The sequence below is a fragment of the Amphiura filiformis genome, chromosome 2 (assembly GCF_039555335.1).
Source record: "Amphiura filiformis chromosome 2, Afil_fr2py, whole genome shotgun sequence".
NCBI lineage: Eukaryota > Metazoa > Echinodermata > Ophiuroidea > Amphilepidida > Amphiuridae > Amphiura > Amphiura filiformis.
This window is the reverse complement of record NC_092629.1, coordinates 52,251,560-52,276,715: the sequence shown is the minus strand read 5'-3', so window position 1 is coordinate 52,276,715 and position 25,156 is coordinate 52,251,560. Positions and strand designations below refer to the sequence as shown.

Genomic DNA, 25,156 nt, shown 5'->3' with positions numbered 1-25,156 from the left:
TATGGATATGATGCCCACAAAAATCCACAGTCGACCGAGTCTAAAGCTGAGTTTACGAGCTTTAGGCTTCAACAAAAAAGTCCAGTTTTTAGATATGTTCTCAAAATATCAAGAGCTATCTTAAGAACTAATAAACCAATACTATATTTGTTTGTACTCATTTTAATGCTGATTCCAAATATGTTCATGAACAGTACAATTGTAAAATTTTTGAATTTAAAAAAACATTGAAAAAAACAAACAAAAACATTCCCAACATAGTTATCATAAGGAAATGATACCCACAAAAATATTGTGGCCACAGTCGACTGAGTCTAAAGCTGAATTTACGATCCATCGCTGAGCGACAAGCGTTTGGTACTGGTACTTGACCAATAAGACCAACGCTTTCCCCAACGCAACAAAAAGCGTTCTACTTCATTGGCTATTAAAGGGGCATTTCGTGATCCACAGCCTCATCCCCCACTTTTCTCAAAAAAAGTTGAGATTTTTATATCACTGGAAACCTCTGGCTACATAATGTTTATGTACAAAATATTTCTTGCAGATTAATTCGTTTAGCAAAGATATCGTGAAATTTTAATTTCGTTCTGGTGCACCAGAACGAAATTACAACGTATTGTCTATGGAGCAGTGTAATACACATAATCATGCATAACTCGCGAACGCAAAATCGGAAGCAACTGAAATTTTGGGAATAGGTTTTTTTCGTGGATATCTAATGAAAAATGACATAAATAGAGGATGCTAGGATCACGAAATACTCCTTTAAAGACCAATCGCTGTCACTCAGCGATGGAGTACATGTATACATTCAGCTTTTTTCTCAAAATTATGAAGAAATTGTCAATCCCGCTCTGGTTTCTAATGTACCAATTTATACCCATGAAGACTGATCAGTCAATAAAAGTCTGTGGCGTACCCAGGCCGTTCCTACCCGGGGGCTGGAGAAATGGTGAATTTCGCTGTCTTTTCAACACAGCCCAAAAGGTTGGCCCATTTTTTTCAATGGTTTGAAAAAGTGAAGAGCAAAATAAGCCATCCTTCTTATTCTGCCGCCCATTCCTTTTTGCCGCCCCACCCATATACGTGCATTAAAGTGGACTGATCTCCTCATGGGTTAATTTAAGACATGATGGAATTATAAGAGTAGTAAAAATTCAGCTTTATCTTCAAAATGGGATTTGTTCTTTGGCTAGTTAGCATTTGGCTAGTTAAACTCAAAATCAATAGAGGGCGTCCTATTTTGGCTAGTTAAATGTTGGTCGCCCATGCTAGTTAAATTTTAGTGCCGCCGACAAGGGAGGGGGAGAGGATAAGAGGGTGCGTTACCTCCGGGCCCGGGGTCCTAGGGGGCCCGTAAAAAAGTGAAGAAAACATACTTTACTATGGGCCTGTAAAAGTAAAGAAAATGGACCTCAGGGGGCCCATAAAAATGTAAAGATACCTTGTAATAAAGGCATCCTTTCTTTGCTTTACTGACAGGCCAACTACTAAGGCCTTTTCTTGTCTATTAGGCCTAAGTTATCTCTTAATCTGTGCTTTTTACGGGCCCTCCGAGGTCTCTTTTTGTTCTTTTTACTGGTCCATATTATGCATGTTAAGGTATATTTTCTTTGCTTATGAAGGTTTTTTACATGCTCACTATAAAGGTCTCTTTTCTTCCTTTTACAGGCCCATGGTATCTTTCCTTTGTTTTTTACGGGCCCACTACGGTCTCCTTTCTTTGCCTTTATACGGGTCCATTAAGGCTGGTTTCTTTGCTCTTTTACAGCCCATAAAAAGCAAACAAAAGTAGAGGGTCCGTAATAAAACAAAGAAAAGTGACGTGTATTAACAATACAAGATATCCTTTGACCCACACTTTCTAATAAATATTTCACTTGAATCTGTCTGCTTTTGCCACAATGATCATCCTTGATATTATGAAGACTTCAAAAAATCAGTGGAGTGCAGCGTAATCATGGGAACACAAATTGCAAATTTTCGCGCACTTAGCACACGCGTGTGATACCCTTCAATGTTGATTATTTGATCATTGCTTAAAATTGGCAACTTTTACGCTCTTCGCGAGCAGTTTGTTTCAATAAGTTAATCCGGGAGCAAAAGTCGCTACTTTCGAATTGCAAATTTTCGCGCCCTAGCTTCGCGAGCACTTGTCCAATTCAACGGGGCATATACTTAATCATTTTAGCTTCATATTGGCATTCAGAGTAGCAAATTTTCTGCACTTTTGCGTGGAAGTTGTTCAGAGAAACTCACCAGGAGCAAAATGGCACTCATAGTGCAGTTTTGTCCACGGCAAATTCACCGTGACCTTTTCAGCCATAAACCCGCTTAGTGAAGATTAAACCGAAATATGCAGTACTAAACCATTATAGTGATCGATTGTCCAATGCACATTTCTTACCACGTGATAATATTAATCCAATGAGCGATCGAATTGTCCGCTACGGTCTACTAATCCAATCGATAATGACGCTATTCACATGTATGGGTGGAGCTCCACTGACTGAGTTTTGGGGATTTGTCACTGGTTTGCTATCATTTACTCATCAAGGCGCTCCACCGTTATTATAAGGACTATGCTAATAATTTAAAGATTGACATGTAGAAAATAAACCATACTTGATTGACAGAAAGTACTAAATTTGTACCTATTTCGGTTTGGTGGCACTCCTCTTCCAAACGCGACCAAGTCAGGGCGGCCCGGTGAAGCAAAATGGGCATTGGATTAACACGGGAGTTTGGATAAGATGGTAGATTTCCTTTCTCATACAAATGCATGCTCCCCCGTTATTAAAGCTTGTACCGGATTAAAAATTCAGATATTTTGAAAAGAATACGTAATTGAAACATAGAGCAAGACTTAGTACTAAAATCAGAGCTTTTATACTTTTTGATATATGACGCTAACTAGTTCATCTCCTATGCCCACAGCACAGCGCTACTAGTACGGGTCAATTACCTATGTGAGTGCCCCTGTGTTGTGTGCATACGTAGTTAACAATAACTGCATGATGTCTCAAATTTGTGCGCGCTTCGTCTCCTTAAATGTTCATAATTATATAAACAAGCTACTTTTGCTCCGCTTCAACATGTGTTCAAGGATTTCACTAACCTCCTTCCCCATGTCACAAAGCAATTTAGACCACTGTTGTTCCACCCCACCCCCACACTCATATACACTTCATCGTCATCGCTGATCAAAGGGGCCCGTGCGTTCCTTTTGCCCCTGGGCCCGTAATGGCTCTCGGCGGCACTGCAGGCTAGTTAAATATTTGTCCCTCAGGCTAGTTAAATTTGTGTCCCTTAGGCTAGTTAAATTTTAATCCCTCAGGCTAGTTAAATTTTAAGTCTCTCAGGCTAGTTAAGATTCAACTTTATCTTCAAAATCATGAAGAAACTTTTCTACCCAGCTCATGTTTTTAATGCACTAATTAACTCACGAAGACAAATCAGTCTTCATGGGGGTTAAATAAAGAATAATTATAGACTATTCCTTCCTCCCACTCCCATATAATTAGGATCCCAAATAAAAAACCAGGAATCCCTATTGTATATATGTCTATACGCTAAATGAGCAATAACAATTTGTTTGTGTTTTTGTTCTTTCACGTATGCGTATCCATGCGTATAAAGGATGTTAATGGAAGTGACAGATCTGGAGCTAAATCGTAATATGTTCAAAGGCTTAATTAATCCACTTCTTACAGTGTAAGTATTTAAGTATATAATACGAAGTAAAACAAGTTATTTTTGTTTAGGTGAGCAAGAACAAGTCGTCAAACGCATGTGGAAGTGTTATCCAGTGGCGTAAGGATATTTTCGAGGGGGTGAGGGAGGTTAAGGGTCGATTGGAGGGCTAAGGGTCGAGGGGAGGTAACTTTCAGGGGAAAAGTTTGACGAAAAAGGTAAAAAAGGGCTAAAGTACAAACAGGCATATAGATCTTAAATATCATTTTTAAAATGTTGTCCAAATGTTATTTTAATATTTTTCGGTAACCAATTTTAAAATTTATTTTGTCAACTTTTAAATAACGTTATATATTAGAATGTTTTGCATCACATTTTCAAAAATGGAACGCTATTACAACGTTTTATACCTTTTATATAGGAAGACAATGAAACAATGATAGTTGTACATGCACAACTTCCGATGTTTGGTCTTTCTTTTAGGACAAAGTTTGCAAAAAATGAAACGTCAATTGGGTTAAATGGCCTTTGTTATCTTCTATCTCTGAATCTGTCATTTTAGATTTTCTTTTTTCTGAATTCATTTAAGTATATACAGTAAGCCAGAGAATTAAGATACCAGTTATGTGCACCCCTGAATATCCTAAACAAAAACAAATATATCAAAATTAAAACAAGCAGCCAATACCTGTACTCTTTAGCACTTACTTAAGACCTTATTTGTTGAAATTGATTGAAAATTAAAGAAACAGTGATCTAAAATCTAAGGAAGAAACGAAATCAAAAGTTGCACATCAATGAAAACACGACGCTAGTTTTAACGTGCTAAGCGATGGAAGCACGGCACTAGTTTCCTTGTTCGCGAACGCTTTGTGTACAAATCAATAGCGAATGCAATGGAGCAATTTGCAACTTTTTAGTTTGCATCTTTCTTGGTTTTTTTTGGATCGTCGTGTCTTTATTTAGAGAACGATTTCAACGAACGAGGTCTCAAATTTGAGCTAAATGGAGCAGCTATGGTCTTGTTCCAGTTATGACATATCTGTCTTTGTTTAGGTTGATTCTTTTGCTTATTGTATGAGCAGTTTGCCTCAACTTTCACGAAAATCGGAGCAACTTTAATTGTTAACATGGTTAACCCTTGTATAACTTTGAAACTTACCCTTGACCTGTTGCGGCACATAACTTCTGAACATTGAGAAGAAAAAACCTATACTAGTAATCCTTGGGCCTAGACGAATAATTTGATACACATTAAAGTGAAATTGGAACACTTTTATTTTTTAACACCTGTAAAACACTATGTGGTCAAGTTTTAGGGACATTTATTTCAAATTACTCAATGGTGCCACATCAGTGGCCCTAAACAAATTCTGAATCAGCAGGTCTCAGAAGCACAAAAAATTCCCAAAAAAGTTTCAACTTACGAACAAGACTACCAGTATTCTAATAAAGATCAGCTGCAGGTCCCTTTGAGCCTGAGACGAATATGGTCAATTCCAGCCAAAGCGGGCCAAAATTCTCTCTGGGGCCATTTTGAAAATGTTTTCCTTTTCAATTCTAGACTTATCAAATGAGACGATCATGTCTAGTGAATCATCAGGTGGAAGTGCCATCGGATTGAAAAATAACTTTTCTTGCTAGACCAAATAAAGTGTTAAATGCGCATATGCATGTTACCCACGAATTCAAGCATTTTCACCTGTTGTACGCGATAAAATTTCACTTTCTTTAATATCTTTCAATATTTTATGTGACTCATATACACTAGAAATCGGTGAAGACTTTGAACGTAAAATAGAATTTTATTACATATATCTACAAAGAAATATTTTGGTTATTACAAATTTTAAGAAAGAACCAGGTGTACAGTTAAGATTGTGTCAATTCTTCGAACTCTTTCCAAAGTGGCTGTCATTTAACATTACTGTATTATTTCGAAAGATTAGAATAAATGCTTCATATAAATATAAAGTTAGATTTTGTATCTCGTCGCAGGATGAGGATCTCGGATGGATTCGTGGGTAACAGCGTCTGGAAAATAGCAATTCCTATTAATTTTTTAAATAAAAATAAAAATACTTTTCCGTATGTCAATAATTCAGGCTGCAATGGCACTAAAATGAATTTTAATCAAAATACAGACTACATGGAATATTTAGAATGGATCATTATGGCATTTTGGGTATAAAAATTTTGAGAATAATGAAGTTGCCAAATTCAAATAGACAGAGCAAACAGTTTTGTATTATTATTTTAGTAAAATCATTCCATATTTTCATGCAGCAATATTCTATTAACTCGTGTTTGACAGTTCCTATGAACTAAAACACTATCAATACATTGTTAACTATAATTTAAGTAGGGATTCGTGGGTAACCAAAATGTTCGTGGGTAACACATATTTGAAGGTATGTATTGGTAAGCGGCAAAATAGAAAATATTACAGAAGGTTGGAAACCACCATGCGGTTATTCCTCCATTGTGTTTCAATGATTCCCGTTTCTCTAACCAATTGCATTTACCCCCAAAATGGTAATTTAGGATAATCAATCAAAACTTCATGATGCAGCTTCAGTATACCTTCAAGAGGACGCTATTAAACAGGACTGTTTTGGAACCTATTTCGCATGTTTTCAAAATGTTAAGATGCATAAGAAACATATAATTTACAAGTAAATCCTTGGATTCGTGGGTAACGCCGAATTCGTGGGTAAAGCTATAAGTACTATAGTACCGTTTGGGGTTTGCGTTTCTTAGGTGTATAAACTGTAAGTACTGTCAAAATTATAGCATACCCATGGCTTAAATATGTGCTGATTTAAACTTAAAATAAACAATCTCCTTATTTTTCAAGGTTAGCATCTATTCGGGATTCGTGGGTAACAAAAGTTTAAACCGTCGTAGATTCTTTTTTAAAGCGGTGAACGTATTTTTACGATTTACAATTTTAAGCGCTTGTCAAACTAAATTCAGTGTCCAAAGTCATTAAATGTTAATTTAAGTTATGGCAATTATATTTGCTGGACTCGTGGGTAACAGTTGATACGTGGGTAACGTCAAATTTGATTTTATGGAATTTTATGGGTAAAACGTATTTGCATAAAATAATCACTTGGACCTCAGAATTATAGAACGAAACTTCGTTTCATGATATAGTCATTTATGGCATATTCACTTAACATTTTTCAGAACGATCATTTTATTTTTGATACGCGGGTAACAAAATTATTAGCCAAATTGACTTAATGGCCTCTAGAATCCACAAACTTTGGTGGAATTCAATCGTTTTACATATGATGAGAGATCATGCAAACGTCTTTTTAACGGTAATAATTTCATTTTGATTGAAGGACATTCAATGACATATATGGTGCTTTATCTTTGAATTCGTGGGTAACGCCAATTCATTTAAGCTATCATAACTTGTCCCCTGGTATGACTTGCTAGTAAAGGCCTATATGCACAAAGAGAGCACATTGGACGTGACATGATATGCTCCATCAATAACGTGATTTCCTTTATTAATGACATTTTAAAGTGGAAAGTTAACATAGAGAAATTTTGTCCCTTTCGCTGGAATTGACCATATACATATTCGTCTCGGCTTTGAGTGCAGTTACCAGTACCGAGGGCGTATCTAATTTTATTATATTTTTGTTCAAAAACAACAGGAGCACGGATAGACACGGGGTGTGTTGTCTAGTTGGAAATGACCGCTGTTCACTTGGAAAGACCCAGCCAGTTGAATTCACCACCTGTGGCGATCTACTACCGCCTGGTCTAAGTGTGTGTATATGGATCATGGCGATACTCGCCATCATCAGTAATATCGTAGTGGTTTCTATTCGTCATCGAAGACGTAATGAAACAAGTAGCCAGAATGTTCAACGTATTCTTATATTAAACCTAGCCTTATCTGATTTTCTCATGGGTATTTATATGCTGATAATAGCGAGCGTTGACGTAAGCTACGGTCGGGACTTTTTCTGGTATTCTGAAGATTGGCGCGTAAAATCTCATCTGTGTAAATTCGCGGGTTTTTTAGCCTTATTATCAAGCGAAACATCCGTGTTCATCTTAACGGTTATAAGTATTGATCGCTTCATAATACTTGTTTTTCCGTTTGGGCAAAAACGTTTCCGTGGGAATATATTATATATGACTATTTTCGTCATATGGGCAATGTGGATGGTGATTTCTGTGTTCGCGTTGGCTTATCCTAATGATGAATTGTATGGTCAATCTAGTGTGTGTATCGGTTTACCATTTGTACTTCGGGATGTTGACATCTCTGGTGGCCATTTTATAACGAGGTTACTATCAATGGCACAAAACAAGTCGACGCTCAATTTGCTCAATTTGACAAAAGTACAAAATCAGCCTGGATTTTTTCCATTGTGATATTTCTTGTCGTCAATTCAATCTGTTTAGTTATCGTATGTATCTGCTATATTACAATATTTATATCAGTGCGCAGATCACGACATTCTGCATGCCGCGATCCAAATCGTGGCGAAGAAATCAAGATGGCCGTCAAAATGGCGCTAATCGTCTGTACCGATTTGTTATGTTGGTGTCCGATTATTATATTGGGTATATTAGCACAGGTGGGTGTCCCTATCCCGATAATTGCATACGCGTGGATTATAATATTCGTCTTGCCAGTAAACAGTTCTGTAAATCCATATATCTACACAATTTTAGGCGCCATGGACTATCGAAACAGACGACGTTCAGGTAGCCGCAGCCAATCAACGTTCAGAACTACCCTCAATAATCGCTTGAGTCGACTTCTTTCGGTCAAAGACAGTAACAATGGTGCCGGCAGTAATCACAACAATGAAACGCCATCATCACCGAAGAAAACCGATCCTACGAACCAAGTTACAATGCCTCTCACACAGAGGAGATTGACTCATAGTGACAGTGAACAACATGAAGATAGCGTATTCAAAGATGAACATGATGAGAATAATGGGAACTATGTAAAGATTGACCATTCGGAACATTAGGCACCTGAAACAAATTTGTTCGATCTTTGGATCGACCATCGTTGCTGCTTAGATGATGGTTATTAATGAAATATCAACTAATTTTAAAATCAGAATTAATGCTAAATTTATACTTTTCAATACCAAAATACAGGCATATGGTCGAATCCAACCAATAGTGTCCACGGGCCAAAAATAAAAGTTCGAAATAAAAATGTCTCCACAATTTTTTCCTTTTGCCCATTGATTGATGACATATTGGCCTTATAGGAACCAAAAGTGCCATTACTAATCTTGAAAAATAAATCCAGGACGTGTGATAGTAAATGTGATATCAAAACCCAATGTTACCTACGAATTCCACTAGGATGCTTTCACTATCGCAATACTAATCAACCTAAAACAAATGGAATATTCCCATTAACGCTTTTTTCGTGTAATGTAGACCACAGGGTGTCAGGAAAATGCTAGCTCAGCCAGAAAATATTTGATTTTATTTTTATAATGCGATCAATATGATCTTAGTCAATTTATGCTAGTTTATTTTTGAAAATGAAGTTTAGGTCAGTTTCTGTATTTTATTTATCAAATGAGTATGAATCAATTTACACATTGTATAAGAACGAGTAGGATATATGTTTTCAAGAATATTAGGAATTATACGCATACACCTAACGCTTTATACAATGAAAAGGTGAAGAAACCCGGGTATTCGTAGGTAACATGAGCGATTTAACAATATCTATATTGAGTTTAGAGGTTTAAATTTTGCTATTATGGTAATGAATTAATAAAATGGTAGTTTTAGATCTCTTTCAGATGGTACGTCCAAATGAATAAATGCTATTACCTTAGATCAAAATTTTTTGATGCTTTTAGCAAGATTTTGACCACTTCATTTTGATATACAAGTAGTTAACCAGCAATTTTACATAATAAATAATTGTTGAATGAATCCGTATATGGGTAATAATAGTGTCCTGGGGTACCGCTTAAAGTTTTTGACAATTAATTTCCATTGGTAGGGACACTTCATTACACATGTCATGTATTATGCTGTATTCGTAAGTAACATTTCAGTATTTGTAGGTAAGAATTAGACTTTTGGTGGATATCACAATCAAAACTTCATTTTATAAAGCACTTTGAATGTATTAGTTTCTTTATGTGCGTTTATTGATACTTTAGACCCTATCATGTATTAATAATGTCAGTTCACGGCGGTTGAAAGAGGATTGCAGTAAGAAACAAAGGCACTAAAGTGACTTTAATTTGATTAATAGCACACAAATCGCTTAAAACCGTTATTGCAGACTTGTGAAGTCCATCTTGGAGTCAGTTACGTCTTGTGGCCTTTCGTTTGAGGGCAACTACAATTAGCTTTATACCAGGGTCCATCACTGTGTTGTCTAGATCATGAAACAATGAGAACAGTCGTTTTTTCCATGGTATTCGTAGGTAACCTTAGCGAAAACATCAAAAGTTACCTTCGAATAAATCAATTTGGACACAAATTACTCAGAAACCAGAAGGTCGATAAACATTTAAAATGAAGCACACATGACAGTTGACAAATCCAAGTATTTATCCCTTCTAATTTTCTTTGAATCTGATTTTTCTTTCAAATGAGCAGACCGTCGTCTATTTCAGTACATATTTTTCAACAATTAAGCCGTATTCACTTTTGCATGGTGGGCATGTATGTGAATTCGCAACTTTCATTGACATATGATTTGATAGCAAACACACAGGCCTTCGTTATGTACCAATATGGGCATTGGCATGATTGGCGGTGTTTCACAATACTGTCATGATGTCAAATTGTATTCGTAGGTAACATTCGGTTACCGAAATTTACCTACGAATACTTGCTTTTATTGTTGACATCTCAGAAATATTTAAACGCAGGCTATTGAAACTTGGTAGAAATAAAGAGTCTATTACCCTGCACCTATTGCTTAACTATTGTTTACTATTCTCTCACTTTGTGGAAATGACACAGCTTTTAACATGTATTCGGAGGTAATGCATATTTTTACCAAACCTACCTTTGTGCCATTTAGAATTTCTGGCAGCTAAACACAATAATAAAGATGTCCGAATGCAATGCATTTCAGTATTGGACATATCAAAGCTTGTATCAATTGCGCATTTATTAGTGATTTCCATTTTTTATATTTTTTTTTAGTGCTATGAAAAATTGTATTCGTAGGTAATGTAAAAAAATACCACTCGAAAAATTATCACAAAAAATTCATACTTATGTACAAATATGTGAAAAATTGAACAGGCAATCTTTGAATACACACCTTTCAGAAAATCAATTTAGATTCAATCCAATGACTTCTTTTCATAACTGATTTAGATGTTTTTAAAAATACTTTAAGAAATATTTTGAAAAAATGGGTAAAAATAGCATGTTTTGGGGTCTCTGTGTCTAAGTTTTCACAGAAGGGGTCTTATTATATATGGCGCGAAGCGTATGATCAAAACGAATAAACACAATACAAAAACGAATGCCAATTGATTAATACTTTTAAGTTATGGCCCTGAACATGCCGTGTACACTTTTCGTTGGATTCGACCATATACTTGTTATCATAACTAATAATGGTCAATTAATTGATTTCATAAATATATAATAAGGATCGACCAAGCATCGATGGTCGATAGAAAAGATCGAACTAATTTGTTTCTATTACCTCAGCTAACAGGGTTGACATGTGGCGTGCTGGCAAGGTAGATGGATATATATATCAGCACTTTTTCAAGCAACAATAGGAGATCTACAGGGTGACGTTCTTGTTTATTATTATTATTGTAGAAATCCTACTCAAGAGATCCACTTCTGTTGAATCGACCCCGGAGTCGTCATTGAGATGTTAATAACCTAGATTTGCGGATGAGGGCTTCGTTCTAAATGTAGCAGCGATATAGACAAATTTTAATGTTTGTACATGTATGATATCGACTTCGCGGATGAAATCGCCTTAGATTCCTAAATGGCCTGGAGCCCAGTCAGAGCTATCTAAGACTGCAACAGCAGCAGCAGATCTAGATCTCATCGTAAGTGCTTCCAAGACAAATGCACCACTTCAAACTGCCATCCTTTTAAGTTTAGGGAGCGATCGTTATTTACGACAGGGGGGAATGGGCATTTTGAGGGGGGAACCCGAAATTTTGTGTGGGTCTTGAGGGGGGAACCGAAGTTTTTCGTTGAACCAGGAGGGGATTTTTAAATTTTAAATGGAGAAATTCGGGAAAACAAGAGGGGAATCTGAAAATTTTGAGCGGACGCGAGAGGGGAACGCAATTTTTTTTCAATATTTTTTTCCAAAACGCCCATTCCCCCTGTCGTAAATAACGACCGGTCCCTTATGTGTGTATCCGTGTTTATGACTTCAAATTCCTGTTGTGAATGTTGGGTTCCAGTGCTGGGAGTATTTGAAGGGACGCAAAAATGAAACTATGTACACACGGGCATATGCAACTTGACCAAAACTACTCTTCTGAAAATCCTCGTTGGGGCCAATCAACTCAATTTCATGGGCCATATGTAGCATCCCCTGCCGGACAACGAGCTTGTAATGTAAATGAATAACCATAATTTATGTTCCACCATGTGAAGAGGAAACCCGGACGACATCGCAAACATGTGATCAGGGCCGGATTTACCATAGGGCCAGATGGGCCCAGGCCCAGGGCCCCCAAATTTTGGGGGCCCCCAAAATTGCTTTGTGTAGCGGTGCATCTTCCATTTTAGCTGAAAAACACCAGTTTTGGGCCAAAATAGTGTACAAAAATTGCAAAATTTTTCGCGCTTTGCGCGCACTGGCCTAGTATATAGCAAAATTCAGCTTCTGTTTGGGCCAAAATAGTCTAAAATTGAAATTTTTAAGCGCGCTTCGCGCGCAAATGTCGTAGTAGAATCTAAAAACTTTGCCACTTGAGTGCACATGCCTTCCTCATAGTGCGTTTGGGGTCTCCAAATTTTGGCCTGGCCCAGGGCCCCAAAAAAGGTAAATCCGGCCCTGCATGTGATTGTCTGCTCGACTGATGATAATGAGTAGGGCTAAGGTAAAGGTTAAATCAGGTCAACAGTTACGAACATGTTGACCTTCGAGGTTTATGCCCGGCCCATGCAGAAAGCCGAATCACAGACAACTATTCAGTTACTACCAAGTTACCACGATAGAATTGCTTTATTCCATTGCTTTATTCCGTGTGGTAGTAACTGGATAGTTGTCCCAGATTCTGCTCGCTGCTGTACGGTCACATATTAAGATGTTGTATTATTTCATGAACAGAATGAAGTTTATATGTTCCATTACAATCTATTAAGATATATTGCCTACTCAGATTGTGTTTACTACACAGCCGTGATATAGTCACTACCTTAATTTTGCCTCTAAATGGTGGTGAAAAATAACACATTTTCTAAGGCGCTTGACACGTAATAGTGATTCTCGGCAGTGCCTTACGTGATTGTAAATTTTATTCATTCAACAACTCAACTTGGGTATAAAGTTTATTACTCTATTTTAGTTTAAGAGCTTTTAAGAGTATAATGGTAAATGTTTGATACATTGCTTTTAATGAGCAGTTATACAACGAGTAGTAGATTTCACAGTACTTGTATATTAATTAATACTATAGTCTTTTATATTATATATAACATGGTGGGCAGGTGAACAGATCGAGAGGTACAAGATATCTGCAATGGGGACTATTCCAGTTGAAATCCATGGGCGTACCCCTTATGGAAGACATTACCTTAATCTCCCACACACTAAGTGTGAATTTCAACTGGCGTCACCCATTTAGGTAACCCTATTTGAAATTCACACTCACTGTGTGAAAGACGCTAAAAGTCACTAAAGCTCACTATAAAAACCACTGCCCATGCATGCATTCCACGTGATGTCATTATACCCACGATATCGCTGGCCGGGTCAACGAAACTGGTCGGTGATCTTCTGCGGTGCATTCGAATCCTGAGGGTACCGAATGCCTTCTTTCTTCATTTTCTCTCCTTTTCGGGATTCTTCCCCTTCCAATAATAAAAGACAAACAATACAAGACAAAAACAAAAAAAAAACAAACAAAAAAAAACAAAAAAAACAACAAACAAACAAAAAACAACAACAAACAAATAAATAAAAGCATGGGCGGGGATAGGGATAGATAGCATGTTTTCATAAATTTAGGCCCTTCTTACGGTCATGTCTTCCATAATGGGTATATAAATTTCAACTGATATAGCTCAATAGCTGCCAGGTGTAATATTTTTAAACGTGTACATAAAGTTTTGTCAAATGTCTATTATAGGACAGCTATTGCAGATAGCTCCTTCTTGCAATTATCCCTTGAAATACGAGTCACTTGTCTTTCTTAAAAGGTTAATACTCGGCGTGCTAGTCATAGGCTTTAACATAAAAAATAAAGAAACCCAGCCACTTTTTATCACTAATTTGCTATTTTCAAATGTGACATGATCAAGGGGAATGCGCCGGATGTCGCTAATATTGTTTTTGAGATATTGGCAAAAACAGTGTTCAAATTCTTTTGTTTTATTGTTTTAAGCCATTGATAAATTGCTCATAACTCGGTAAATGTCCGATTTTGATGTGGTTTGCATCAAAATGAAGCGTTTATCAACTGTCAGAAAATGATGTAAAATTGAAAATTTCCGACATGTGACTCATTCCCCTTGATCATGTCAAGTATTAGTTTCTTGGTTCCCAATTACAAAGTGACATTTTCATAACAGGTTTAAAATGCTTTAATAGCTTTTTTCCCAAAACACAGTTTCTGCAAAAATGTCTTTTGTGGCATTTTTAAGAAAAAACATTAGATTTGATTACAGGCCTTGTTTTCTCTTCTCTTTTCTTTTTCAAGTGAACCAGCTTTTTTGTTGTCATTTACACAATTGTCAATATTTGTCTTTATGTCAGCTTTAATTGAAGCCAACTGAAGTGACCAAATAGTAATTTATGGTCACTTCTACTCGGATGTACAGATTTTTATTTTAATTTCCGCGACACCCGCGGCCCTGATTTGGTAAAATGATCTAACTTGAAATTAAAATCGCTCTTTCGAGAAAAAGAGCTTTAAAGTTTGAACACTTGAAGTTTTTCTTTTTGAATAAAATAAATTATTAAACAGATCTAATGTCTTAGAAAATATAAAAATCTCATTATTTGGTGGCATGGTGGTGATTTTATGATGTCACCAATGGAAAGAGCGCCCTCACATTACCCGTGATATGGATTTATCTCAAAATGTCCAAATTTCAAGTTAGATCGTTTTACCAAATCAGGGCGTCCGAATCCTGATATAATTTTTACTTCGCCTACAACAAAATAATGAAAAATGATATTAAAACAATATTTTCTCGCAAGGTAGATAATGTTCTAGATTAAAGTCATGAAAGGGTTTACTATATATGCAGCAGTTGAAATATGAGGGTGGAGGTAGAACTTTTTGAATAACCCTGGTATGTAATTATAATAGTTCTGTATTCAAAGTTACATGTTAACCTTTGTTATGTGTTTTAGTACTGTATTCAAAGTTACATTTTTAAACCCTTGTGTTATGTATATAATTATAATAGTATTGTACCGTAAAAATGTGATAATAAGCATATGTGCCTATTAACAGGTTGCTCTGACAGTAATGAATTTTTAGGGTAGTTTGTTAAACTTTTTAATATTTTTTTTAAAAATTTACAAATATATGCAACACAGAGTTTTGTATATTAAAAAAGTTAAAAAATTAGACAAACTACCCTAAAATTCATTCCATTCTTGTCAGAGCAACCCGTTAATAGGCACATATACTTATCATCAATTTTTTTACTGTATTCCAAGTTGCCTTTCAATGATATCTGTCTGATAAGCTTTCACACAAAATAAAGAATTTTATTTTATTCACACAGAAAAAAGAAAACGTTTCAGAATCGATCATTGTGTATAGTCTGTGTTTTCCATGCAAAATACATGCCTTATAAGACCGTTTTAAATACGAAACAAAATAGTAACTGAAATAAAAATGAGTCACTCCAGGAAGACAATAATAATTATACCCCTTTTCAAAATTTCCGATCCCCATTGCCAAATTTTCGTCCGATTTATCAAATTGTCGCCCAATTTTTAGTAGTTTTAATGAAATTGTTTACCAATTTTCCCAAAAAATGTCTGTACCCAACTGAGATATATAGTAATTTATTTTTATTTGTTTGTTATTAGCCGTAGATAGCCGATGAAGTATGTAGTTGATGAAGTAGTTTGCTATCAGCAGTATATAGTTGATGAAGTAGTTTGCTATCAGCAGTATATAGTTGATGAAGTAGTTTGCTATCAGCAGTATATAGTTGATGAAGTAGTTTGCTATCAGCAGTATATAGTTGATGAAGTAGTTTGCTATCAGCAGTATATAGTTGATGAAGTAGTTTGCTATCAGCAGTATATAGTTGATGAAGTAGTTTGCTATCAGCAGTATATAGTTGATGAAGTAGTTTGCTATCAGCAGTATATAGTTGATGAAGTAGTTTGCTATCAGCAGTATATAGTTGATGAAGTAGTTTGCTATCAGCAGTATATAGTTGATGAAGTAGTTTGCTATCAGCAGTATATAGTTGATGAAGTAGTTTGCTATCAGCAGTATATAGTTGATGAAGTAGTTTGCTATCAGCAGTATATAGTTGATGAAGTAGTTTGCTATCAGCAGTATATAGTTGATGAAGTAGTTTGCTATCAGCAGTATATAGTTGATGAAGTAGTTTGCTATCAGCAGTATATAGTTGATGAAGTAGTTTGCTATCAGCAGTATATAGTTGATGAAGTAGTTTGCTATCAGCAGTATATAGTTGATGAAGTAGTTTGCTATCAGCAGTATATAGTTGATGAAGTAGTTTGCTATCAGCAGTATATAGTTGATGAAGTAGTTTGCTATCAGCTGTATATAGTTGATGAAGTAGTTTGCTATCAGCAGTATATAGTTGATGAAGTAGTTTGCTATCAGCAGTATATAGTTGATGAAGTAGTTTGCTATCAGCAGTATATAGTTGATGAAGTAGTTTGCTATCAGCAGTATATATTTGATGAAGTAGTTTGCTATCAGCAGTATATAGTTGATGAAGTAGTTTGCTATCAGCAGTATATAGTTGATGAAGTAGTTTGCTATCAGCAGTATATAGTTGATGAAGTAGTTTGCTATCAGCAGTATATAGTTGATGAAGTAGTTTGCTATCAGCAGTATATAGTTGATGAAGTAGTTTGCTATCAGCAGTATATAGTTGATGAAGTAGTTTGCTATCAGCAGTATATAGTTGATGAAGTAGTTTGCTATCAGCAGTATATAGTTGATGAAGTAGTTTGCTATCAGCAGTATATAGTTGATGAAGTAGTTTGCTATCAGCAGTATATAGTTGATGAAGTAGTTTGCTATCAGCAGTATATAGTTGATGAAGTAGTTTGCTATCAGCAGTATATAGTTGATGAAGTAGTTTGCTATCAGCAGTATATAGTTGATGAAGTAGTTTGCTATCAGCAGTATATAGTTGATGAAGTAGTTTGCTATCAGCAGTATATAGTTGATGAAGTAGTTTGCTATCAGCAGTATATAGTTGATGAAGTAGTTTGCTATCAGCAGTATATAGTTGATGAAGTAGTTTGCTATCAGCAGTATATAGTTGATGAAGTAGTTTGCTATCAGCAGTATATAGTTGATGAAGTAGTTTGCTATCAGCAGTATATAGTTGATGAAGTAGTTTGCTATCAGCAGTATATAGTTGATGAAGTAGTTTGCTATCAGCAGTATATAGTTGATGAAGTAGTTTGCTATCAGCAGTATATAGTTGATGAAGTAGTTTGCTATCAGCAGTATATAGTTGATGAAGTAGTTTGCTATCAGCAGTATATAGTTGATGAAGTAGTTTGCTATCAGCAGTATATAGTTGATGAAGTAGTTTGCTATCAGCAGTATATAGTTGATGAAGTAGTTTGCTATCAGCAGTATATAGTTGATGAAGTAGTTTGCTATCAGCAGTATATAGTTGATGAAGTAGTTTGCTATCAGCAGTATATAGTTGATGAAGTAGTTTGCTATCAGCAGTATATAGTTGATGAAGTAGTTTGCTATCAGCAGTATATAGTTGATGAAGTAGTTTGCTATCAGCAGTATATAGTTGATGAAGTAGTTTGCTATCAGCAGTATATAGTTGATGAAGTAGTTTGCTATCAGCAGTATATAGTTGATGAAGTAGTTTGCTATCAGCAGTATATAGTTGATGAAGTAGTTTGCTATCAGCAGTATATAGTTGATGAAGTAGTTTGCTATCAGCAGTATATAGTTGATGAAGTAGTTTGCTATCAGCAGTATATAGTTGATGAAGTAGTTTGCTATCAGCAGTATATAGTTGATGAAGTAGTTTGCTATCAGCAGTATATAGTTGATGAAGTAGTTTGCTATCAGCAGTATATAGTTGATGAAGTAGTTTGCTATCAGCAGTATATAGTTGATGAAGTAGTTTGCTATCAGCAGTATATAGTTGATGAAGTAGTTTGCTATCAGCAGTATATAGTTGATGAAGTAGTTTGCTATCAGCAGTATATAGTTGATGAAGTAGTTTGCTATCAGCAGTATATAGTTGATGAAGTAGTTTGCTATCAGCAGTATATAGTTGATGAAGTAGTTTGCTATCAGCAGTATATAGTTGATGAAGTAGTTTGCTATCAGCAGTATATAGTTGATGAAGTAGTTTGCTATCAGCAGTATATAGTTGATGAAGTAGTTTGCTATCAGCAGTATATAGTTGATGAAGTAGTTTGCTATCAGCAGTATATAGTTGATGAAGTAGTTTGCTATCAGCAGTATATAGTTGATGAAGTAGTTTGCTATCAGCAGTATATAGTTGATGAAGTAGTTTGCTATCAGCAGTATATAGTTGATGAGTTTATGCAGTAGTTTGCTATCAGCAGTAGATAGTTTATGCAGTAGTTTGCTATCAGCAGTATATAGTTGATGGTAGTTTGCTATCAGCAGTAGGTAGTTGATGAAGTAGTGTGCTATCAGCAGTAGATAGTTAATGAAATAGTTGGTATCAGCAGTAGAAAGTTGATGAAGTAGTTTGCTATCAGCAGTAGATAGTTTATGAAGTAGTTTGCTATCAGCAGTATATAGTTGATGATGTAAGTTAATAGTAGATAATCGAAGTAGTTTGCTATCAGCAGTAGATAGTTGAAGTAGTTTGCTATCAGCAGTAGATAGTTGATGAAGTAATATTTAAAGCAATATTATAACATTTTCAAACAAAATAGATTAGCATTTCTTTGCCATAAAATGTTAGCTTTTACTGTCAGATATATCGCCTTTTAATTTTGAGCCGAACAACTACGGCAAAGCAAAGAAAATTGGAATTTACTACCAGCGCACATGTCGCCAATATACGTACCACTCCTTCGGTCATGTTGTGGTACGACCCTTTGTTGTGTATATCACCGTCCCGCACGCCGTGACGTACTGTGTGTTATGAACATCGTGTATGCGTTCGACTAATAATTCCATCGTAATAATAAAGCGCTGAATCAGCCTTTAATTCAAAATCACGGATTTTGACAAAACTACAGCACCCAGAGTCTTGATTTTTGCAGGGTATATTGGTTTAATAAAGTACAATTTAATCGTGTACAAAAAGGAATTTTAAAAATTCAGTGAGGGCGAATCCTCAGCAAATGTTATAATATGGCTTTAAGTGTTGACAAAATATTTTGCCAAAATGCTTGTAAACATTATTTTGCAATAACAGTTTAAAAACGTTTTTAAACCTTTTCATGACCTTATAATCCAGACACTTAATCTTATTAAAACGCTTTTACTAAACCAAAACCCATAATATAATATGATAAAAACGTTTTTAAAACGTGTTTGCGGGGGATATCAACATTAAACAGTTACTCTCAACATTTCAATGCCAGCCGATGGCTACTTTTGGGTGTATTCTTAAGAAATTTGGGTGTATTCCTAAGACATTTGGGTGTATTCCTAATACATTTGGGTGCATTCTACTACATTTGGGTGTATTCCTAATACATTTGGGTGTATTCCTAATACATTTGGGTGTATTCCTAATACATTTGGGTGTATTCCTAATACATTTGGGTGTCTTCCTAATACATTTGGGTGTATTCCTAATACATTTGGGTGTATTCCTAATACATTTGGGTGTATTCCTAATACATTTGGGTGTATTCCTAATACATTTGGGTGTATTCATAATACAGTTGGGTGTATTTATATTAGATTTGGGTGTATTCCTAATACATTTGGGTGTAATCCTAATACATTAATGCGTATTCCTAATACTCTCTAAATGTAAAAGAGTGAAATTTTCACTCCCTGTCAAGAGTGAACTGATTTTCATTCTTATCGAGTAAAATTGGCTCCTTTTCGAGTGACAAGAGAGTAATATAATTTACTCTAAAAAGATTGATTAGTTTTCACTCAATTAAGAGTGAATTACCACTTTTTTGGAGTGAGAGTTATTTCATTTCCACTTTTTTGAGAGTGGGTTTCAGTCTTTTTAAGAGTGAGAAAGCACTCTTTTGAGAGTGAAATATTTTCACTCTTTACAAAGAGTGATTTTCACTCTTCAAGGACTGGTCCCTAGAGTCACTCTTTGGAAGAGTGAAAATTCACTCTAAAAGAGTGAATTTTCACTCTTTTACATTAAGAGAGTACATTTGGAGAGTACATGTATTCCTAATACATTTGGGTATATTCGCAATACATTTGGGTGTTCTCCTAAGACACTAGTCCAAGTGTTACAAAAGTGACTGAATAAAGTTGAACCATGGACATGTTGGACGGAGCACTTATGATAGGTAGTTTTAAACAATGGGGTATTCGAACTGGTAGAAATGATGACATAATAGAATATCTTCTTGGTGTATTCCTAATACATTTGGGTGTATTCCTAATGCAATTGGAGGTATCCTAATACATTTGGGTGTATTCCTAATATATTTGGGTGTATTCCCAATACATTATGGTGTAATTGGTGTTTTCCTAATACATTTTTGGGTGTATTCTTAATACATTTGGGTGTATATATGAAACATCTGGGTGTATTCCTAATTCATCTGGGAGTACTTCTATTGCATTTGAGTGTATTTCTGAGCCATCTGGTTGCTAACTAATACATTTGGGAGTGTATCTGTGCAATTCCTGATACATTTGGGTATATTCATAATACTTTTGGGTGTATTCCTAATATGTTTGGGTCTATTTCTAATAACAATTTGTGTATTCAAGGGGTGTATTTCTAAAACATGTATCCTGAATATATTTGTGTGTATTCCTAATACATTTGGGTGTATTTCTAATACAATTCGGTGTATTCCTAAGACATTTGGGTGTATTCCCAAGACATTTGGATGTAGACCTATTCCTGTGAAATCTAGGGCCATTCCAGTCCTTACGTTTGACATCTACCATTAATTTTAATGGGTGCAAAGTGAATTGAATAGTCTAGTTCACATTTGTCAGTTTCAAGATTTTAATGTTAAACTGGTCCATGTAATGTGACACTTTTATAAGACTGGGGCTAAGACTATTGGTGTACCTAATGTGGCACTTTATAAGACAAGCTAAGACAGAGGCTAAGACTACAAGTCTATATAGGTTTTAAAAGAGTATTTCGCACTTCATAATCATAAATAGGGCAGTTTAAATTCGTCCTAAAAATCGAAGTCGCACAAACTCAAAACCAATTTCATTATTCGGCCATTGAATTTCACATTTGTATCATTGATATTCGTCAAATCTGTGTTCAATTTCGTCTTGTGTGGCGATGGCTACTGAATCGTAAAAGCAATTTCGTCTTTTGTCATTCATTTCAAGACATATGTCATTTATATTCGTCAGGCGGTCAATGGATGTATAATTATGACTATTTAAAAGGAGAGTGTTCGTTTTAGTTTATGTTGAAGATCTTATTCTTAGAAAACCTTATATAAAATTGTATAAGAAAATGAAAGAAAACACATAAAGATCATAAGAAATTTATAAAGAAAAGAGTAACCTTAAAGAATAACAGAACAAATTATGTTTTTGCAGAACAAGCCTACATTATACATGTTATATGAGCTCATAAGCATAAGTATGAAAATGTTTGATACAAACATGACAAAAACAGACCCAAAATAAGCCCCCAAAATGAACGCCCCTGTATGATATCAAATAAAGAAAGAACGACAGAACAGAATTGCATACAATAAAGGCAACCCAGAATAATCCCTCATATCAACAAAAAAGTTGCTTAAATATGTTTTGGACTTATATCAATTTCAAAAATAATCTTTAACATGTTTCATCTTTGTAACAGTTTATTGCATCAAAAATTAAAAAGAAATTACAAATTCAAGAGAAATTAAAGCCTACATATCAGCTCATAAGCATTAAGTAAATGATACAATGTATAAAAAAAATGTTTTAAACAAAAGCAGACACAATATAAGCCCCCAAAATGAACACACGATTAATATATATTGTGATAGGCCTGTAAGACGAAATTAAATGAGACGATAATGAATATCAATGACAAATGACGAATTTGCTTTTGCGAAAGGGATCGTTACGTATTTTCAGACGAATATGAACTGCATGACGAAAATCAAAGACACAAACACAAAATTTAATGCTACACTTTTGAGTTTCTGACTCGAAGATTTTTCGGGACGAAATTGAAATGTCTTTTATTCGAAAATCAATGACACAAGTGCGAAATACTCTGGGAAAACCTATAATTATTATGTGACACTTTATAAGACTGGGGCTCAGACTACAGGTCTACATAGTGTGACACTTCATGACTAGACTGGGTAGCACAGGCTGTGGATGTTTCCCACATGTATTCTACTCACATCCAAAATGAACACTGAAAATCATCAACAGAAATAGGCAACCAAACTTGGAGAAAGTTGATCTTTGCACAAGCCCAAAATGCAGAATTTGTTAAATTGAATCAAAAGTTTCAATTTGTTTTCATGAGTTTTATACTATTCGGGGAGGGCAAATCGATGAGTGGATTAATTTTGGGCAACTTGATCGAAACCATCCAAGTTTTCATGATTCCAAATTGACCGGGACACCACATGGGGGACATATTCATGATCGAAAACAAATCACCAATCATTGTTAGTTGTGATGCATGTGTTTCCCTGGTTGTCACACAAAATTAATTAAACTAACTGTGGGATGTGTGCATTAGAGACTCGATTCAAAGAAGGAAACATACCAATTTGGCATCATTGTACACTATGATTAGGCAACAACTATGTGGGGGCGCGCGCGTGTGTGGGGGTGTGTGTGGATATATATGCAGGGGCGTAGCCAGGGGATTGCCAACCCCAGAAAAAAATCAGGGGAAAATGGGGACGGCAAAGAGTAAAGGGTCTTTAAAATGACTATAAATGGGACAAGAAAATGACAAATGGGGACGAAATGTGTGTCATATCTCTGTAAATTAAAGGCTCTAAAGAAGCAAACACAACAATTTGACACCATACACATAATGCATTATATTGTTAGAGAAACGTTTTAATTTAATAAAACAATGAAACAATATTACCATTCAGTTAGGGAATAAACGAAACTAGTTTCGCTTAGGGGGGAGGGGGTAAAAATACTCGATTACGTTTGTACAAAAACATCGCTCTGAAGAATGTGTCATTATTATTATTATGTCAACATTTTCAACATTTCATTATTACGTTTCTGGCAGGGAGGGAGGGGGTCGGCTGAGAAACGAAACTAGTTACGTTTATAGAACTTTTGGTTTGTTCCCTTAGCTGTCATGTCTTTAAATAGTCGACAACAAGATTCATATACCATAATGTAATGTGACCAGGCCAGGCCAAAGGTAGCAATTTTGACAATTGAGTTACTATCAGCATCGATTACACATATCCAATATTAGTAGTAAAGCTATGAGGCTTTGTTCCCTCTTTAACACCTGTATCTTATTTTACTATTGCCACCTTTGGTCTGATTAGATCAGATACAGTCACATAATAAACCTGTGATATAATATCCACCTAACCTAGGAATGAAACAAACTCATTGAAAATAATATAAATTGCTTTTTGCAAATTTACATGTTTTTATGTTGCACACAATAGGGGAGAGCGGGGAGTGTTCGCCCTATTTTTTTCTGACCAGCCTAGCGATGTCAATTTTAAGGTTAGGGATGACCTGATTAGCCCATGTGAAAGCCCTATGTCTTAGCTATATACGGCCACAATCCCAGACATTATAGGCCTTACAATAGCAACAGGATAGAGCAAACAAAAAAGTTTTGCAAAGTGGCGAACTTGCCCCATATTGGGGCAGGTTCGCCCATATGGTGGGGTAAGTTCACCCTAATTACAAAAAAGGTTTAAACATTGCATAACAATAACATATTCAATGCAAACATTTAGCAAGAGTATACAGGGCATTCATTCTCTTCTGGGGAGTCACTAAATTTGTTGCAGGGCTCGGGTCAGGGTAAAATGTAGGGGTCCAAAGTGAGCTTAAACGTATCATGTTTACAACTTCGGGGAGAAATGGATTAGGACATAAACTGTGGTATGAGTAATACCGATATCACATAACTTTAAAAAAACATGTTTTTCAGTAGTTTTACCTTGTTTAATGGTTTAATTATCAATATTTTGCATAATACGCTGATGGGGCAGGTTAAGCCCTCAGTTTGGGGGTAAGTCCGCCCGGGAAGATATAGGGCTAACATGCCCCATCCTCAAAAGGGCGAACGAGCCCCTTGTGCACATTTTTGTATTTTCTTCAGGGTATGCAAAACACAAATCGAATAAGGAGATTATAACTGCATTAAATCTTTGACAAATCCCATATGTTCCCAATACAGATTTCCATTAAAACCATCTGTATTTATGTATCAATGATAATACAACATTATGAATGCAAGAAAAATTACGTTTTGGTGTAATTTTTTTGTTTTGGCTGCAGTTCGATGAACACGTCCCTATATGTCGCGTAGCTAATATGAGAAGTTTATAATGACCTATGTCACCTAATTTTGCCATCACCAAATTCCCTGATAGCCGTAGTGCTGAGAAACAAGGGGTGGGCGAACCTGCCCCTAGGGCGAACACTCCCCGCTCTCCCCTACTGGTTTATACACCCCGAGAAAATATACATCCACATAAAACCACACCTTGCATAAAGAACAAAAGAACACTTATTAGGGGCTGTGCAATAATTATGAGCTCCCCCAGGTGTAAAATTTCCAAACGGCGTGCTAAAAAGCCTCTCACATGCCGAAGATTGCTTACCCAACCCCCCTCAACCTATCAAAAAATCTTTGCCCCCCTGCACAAGCCAAATGTTTGGCATCCCAATTTGCAAACTCTTTTCTCTTCTATTTAAAAAAAGGCAACCATTGAATG

The 25,156-nt window shown here is 35.6% G+C and overlaps 1 protein-coding gene across 1 annotated transcript in view; it reads left to right on the top strand.

Annotated features, from left to right (window-relative positions):
* The window catches only part of LOC140146360 (uncharacterized), a 78,038-nt gene extending 69,788 nt beyond the window's left edge, over window positions 1-8,250 (top strand). The window contains exons 15-16 of the mRNA XM_072168179.1: window positions 3,643-3,717; window positions 7,371-8,250. Of these exons, the coding sequence (XP_072024280.1) occupies window positions 3,643-3,717; window positions 7,371-8,100 (805 nt within the window). The 3' untranslated portion in view covers window positions 8,101-8,250. The remainder of the gene's footprint in view (window positions 1-3,642; window positions 3,718-7,370) is intronic.
* The last annotated feature ends 16,906 nt before the right edge of the window (window positions 8,251-25,156 follow it).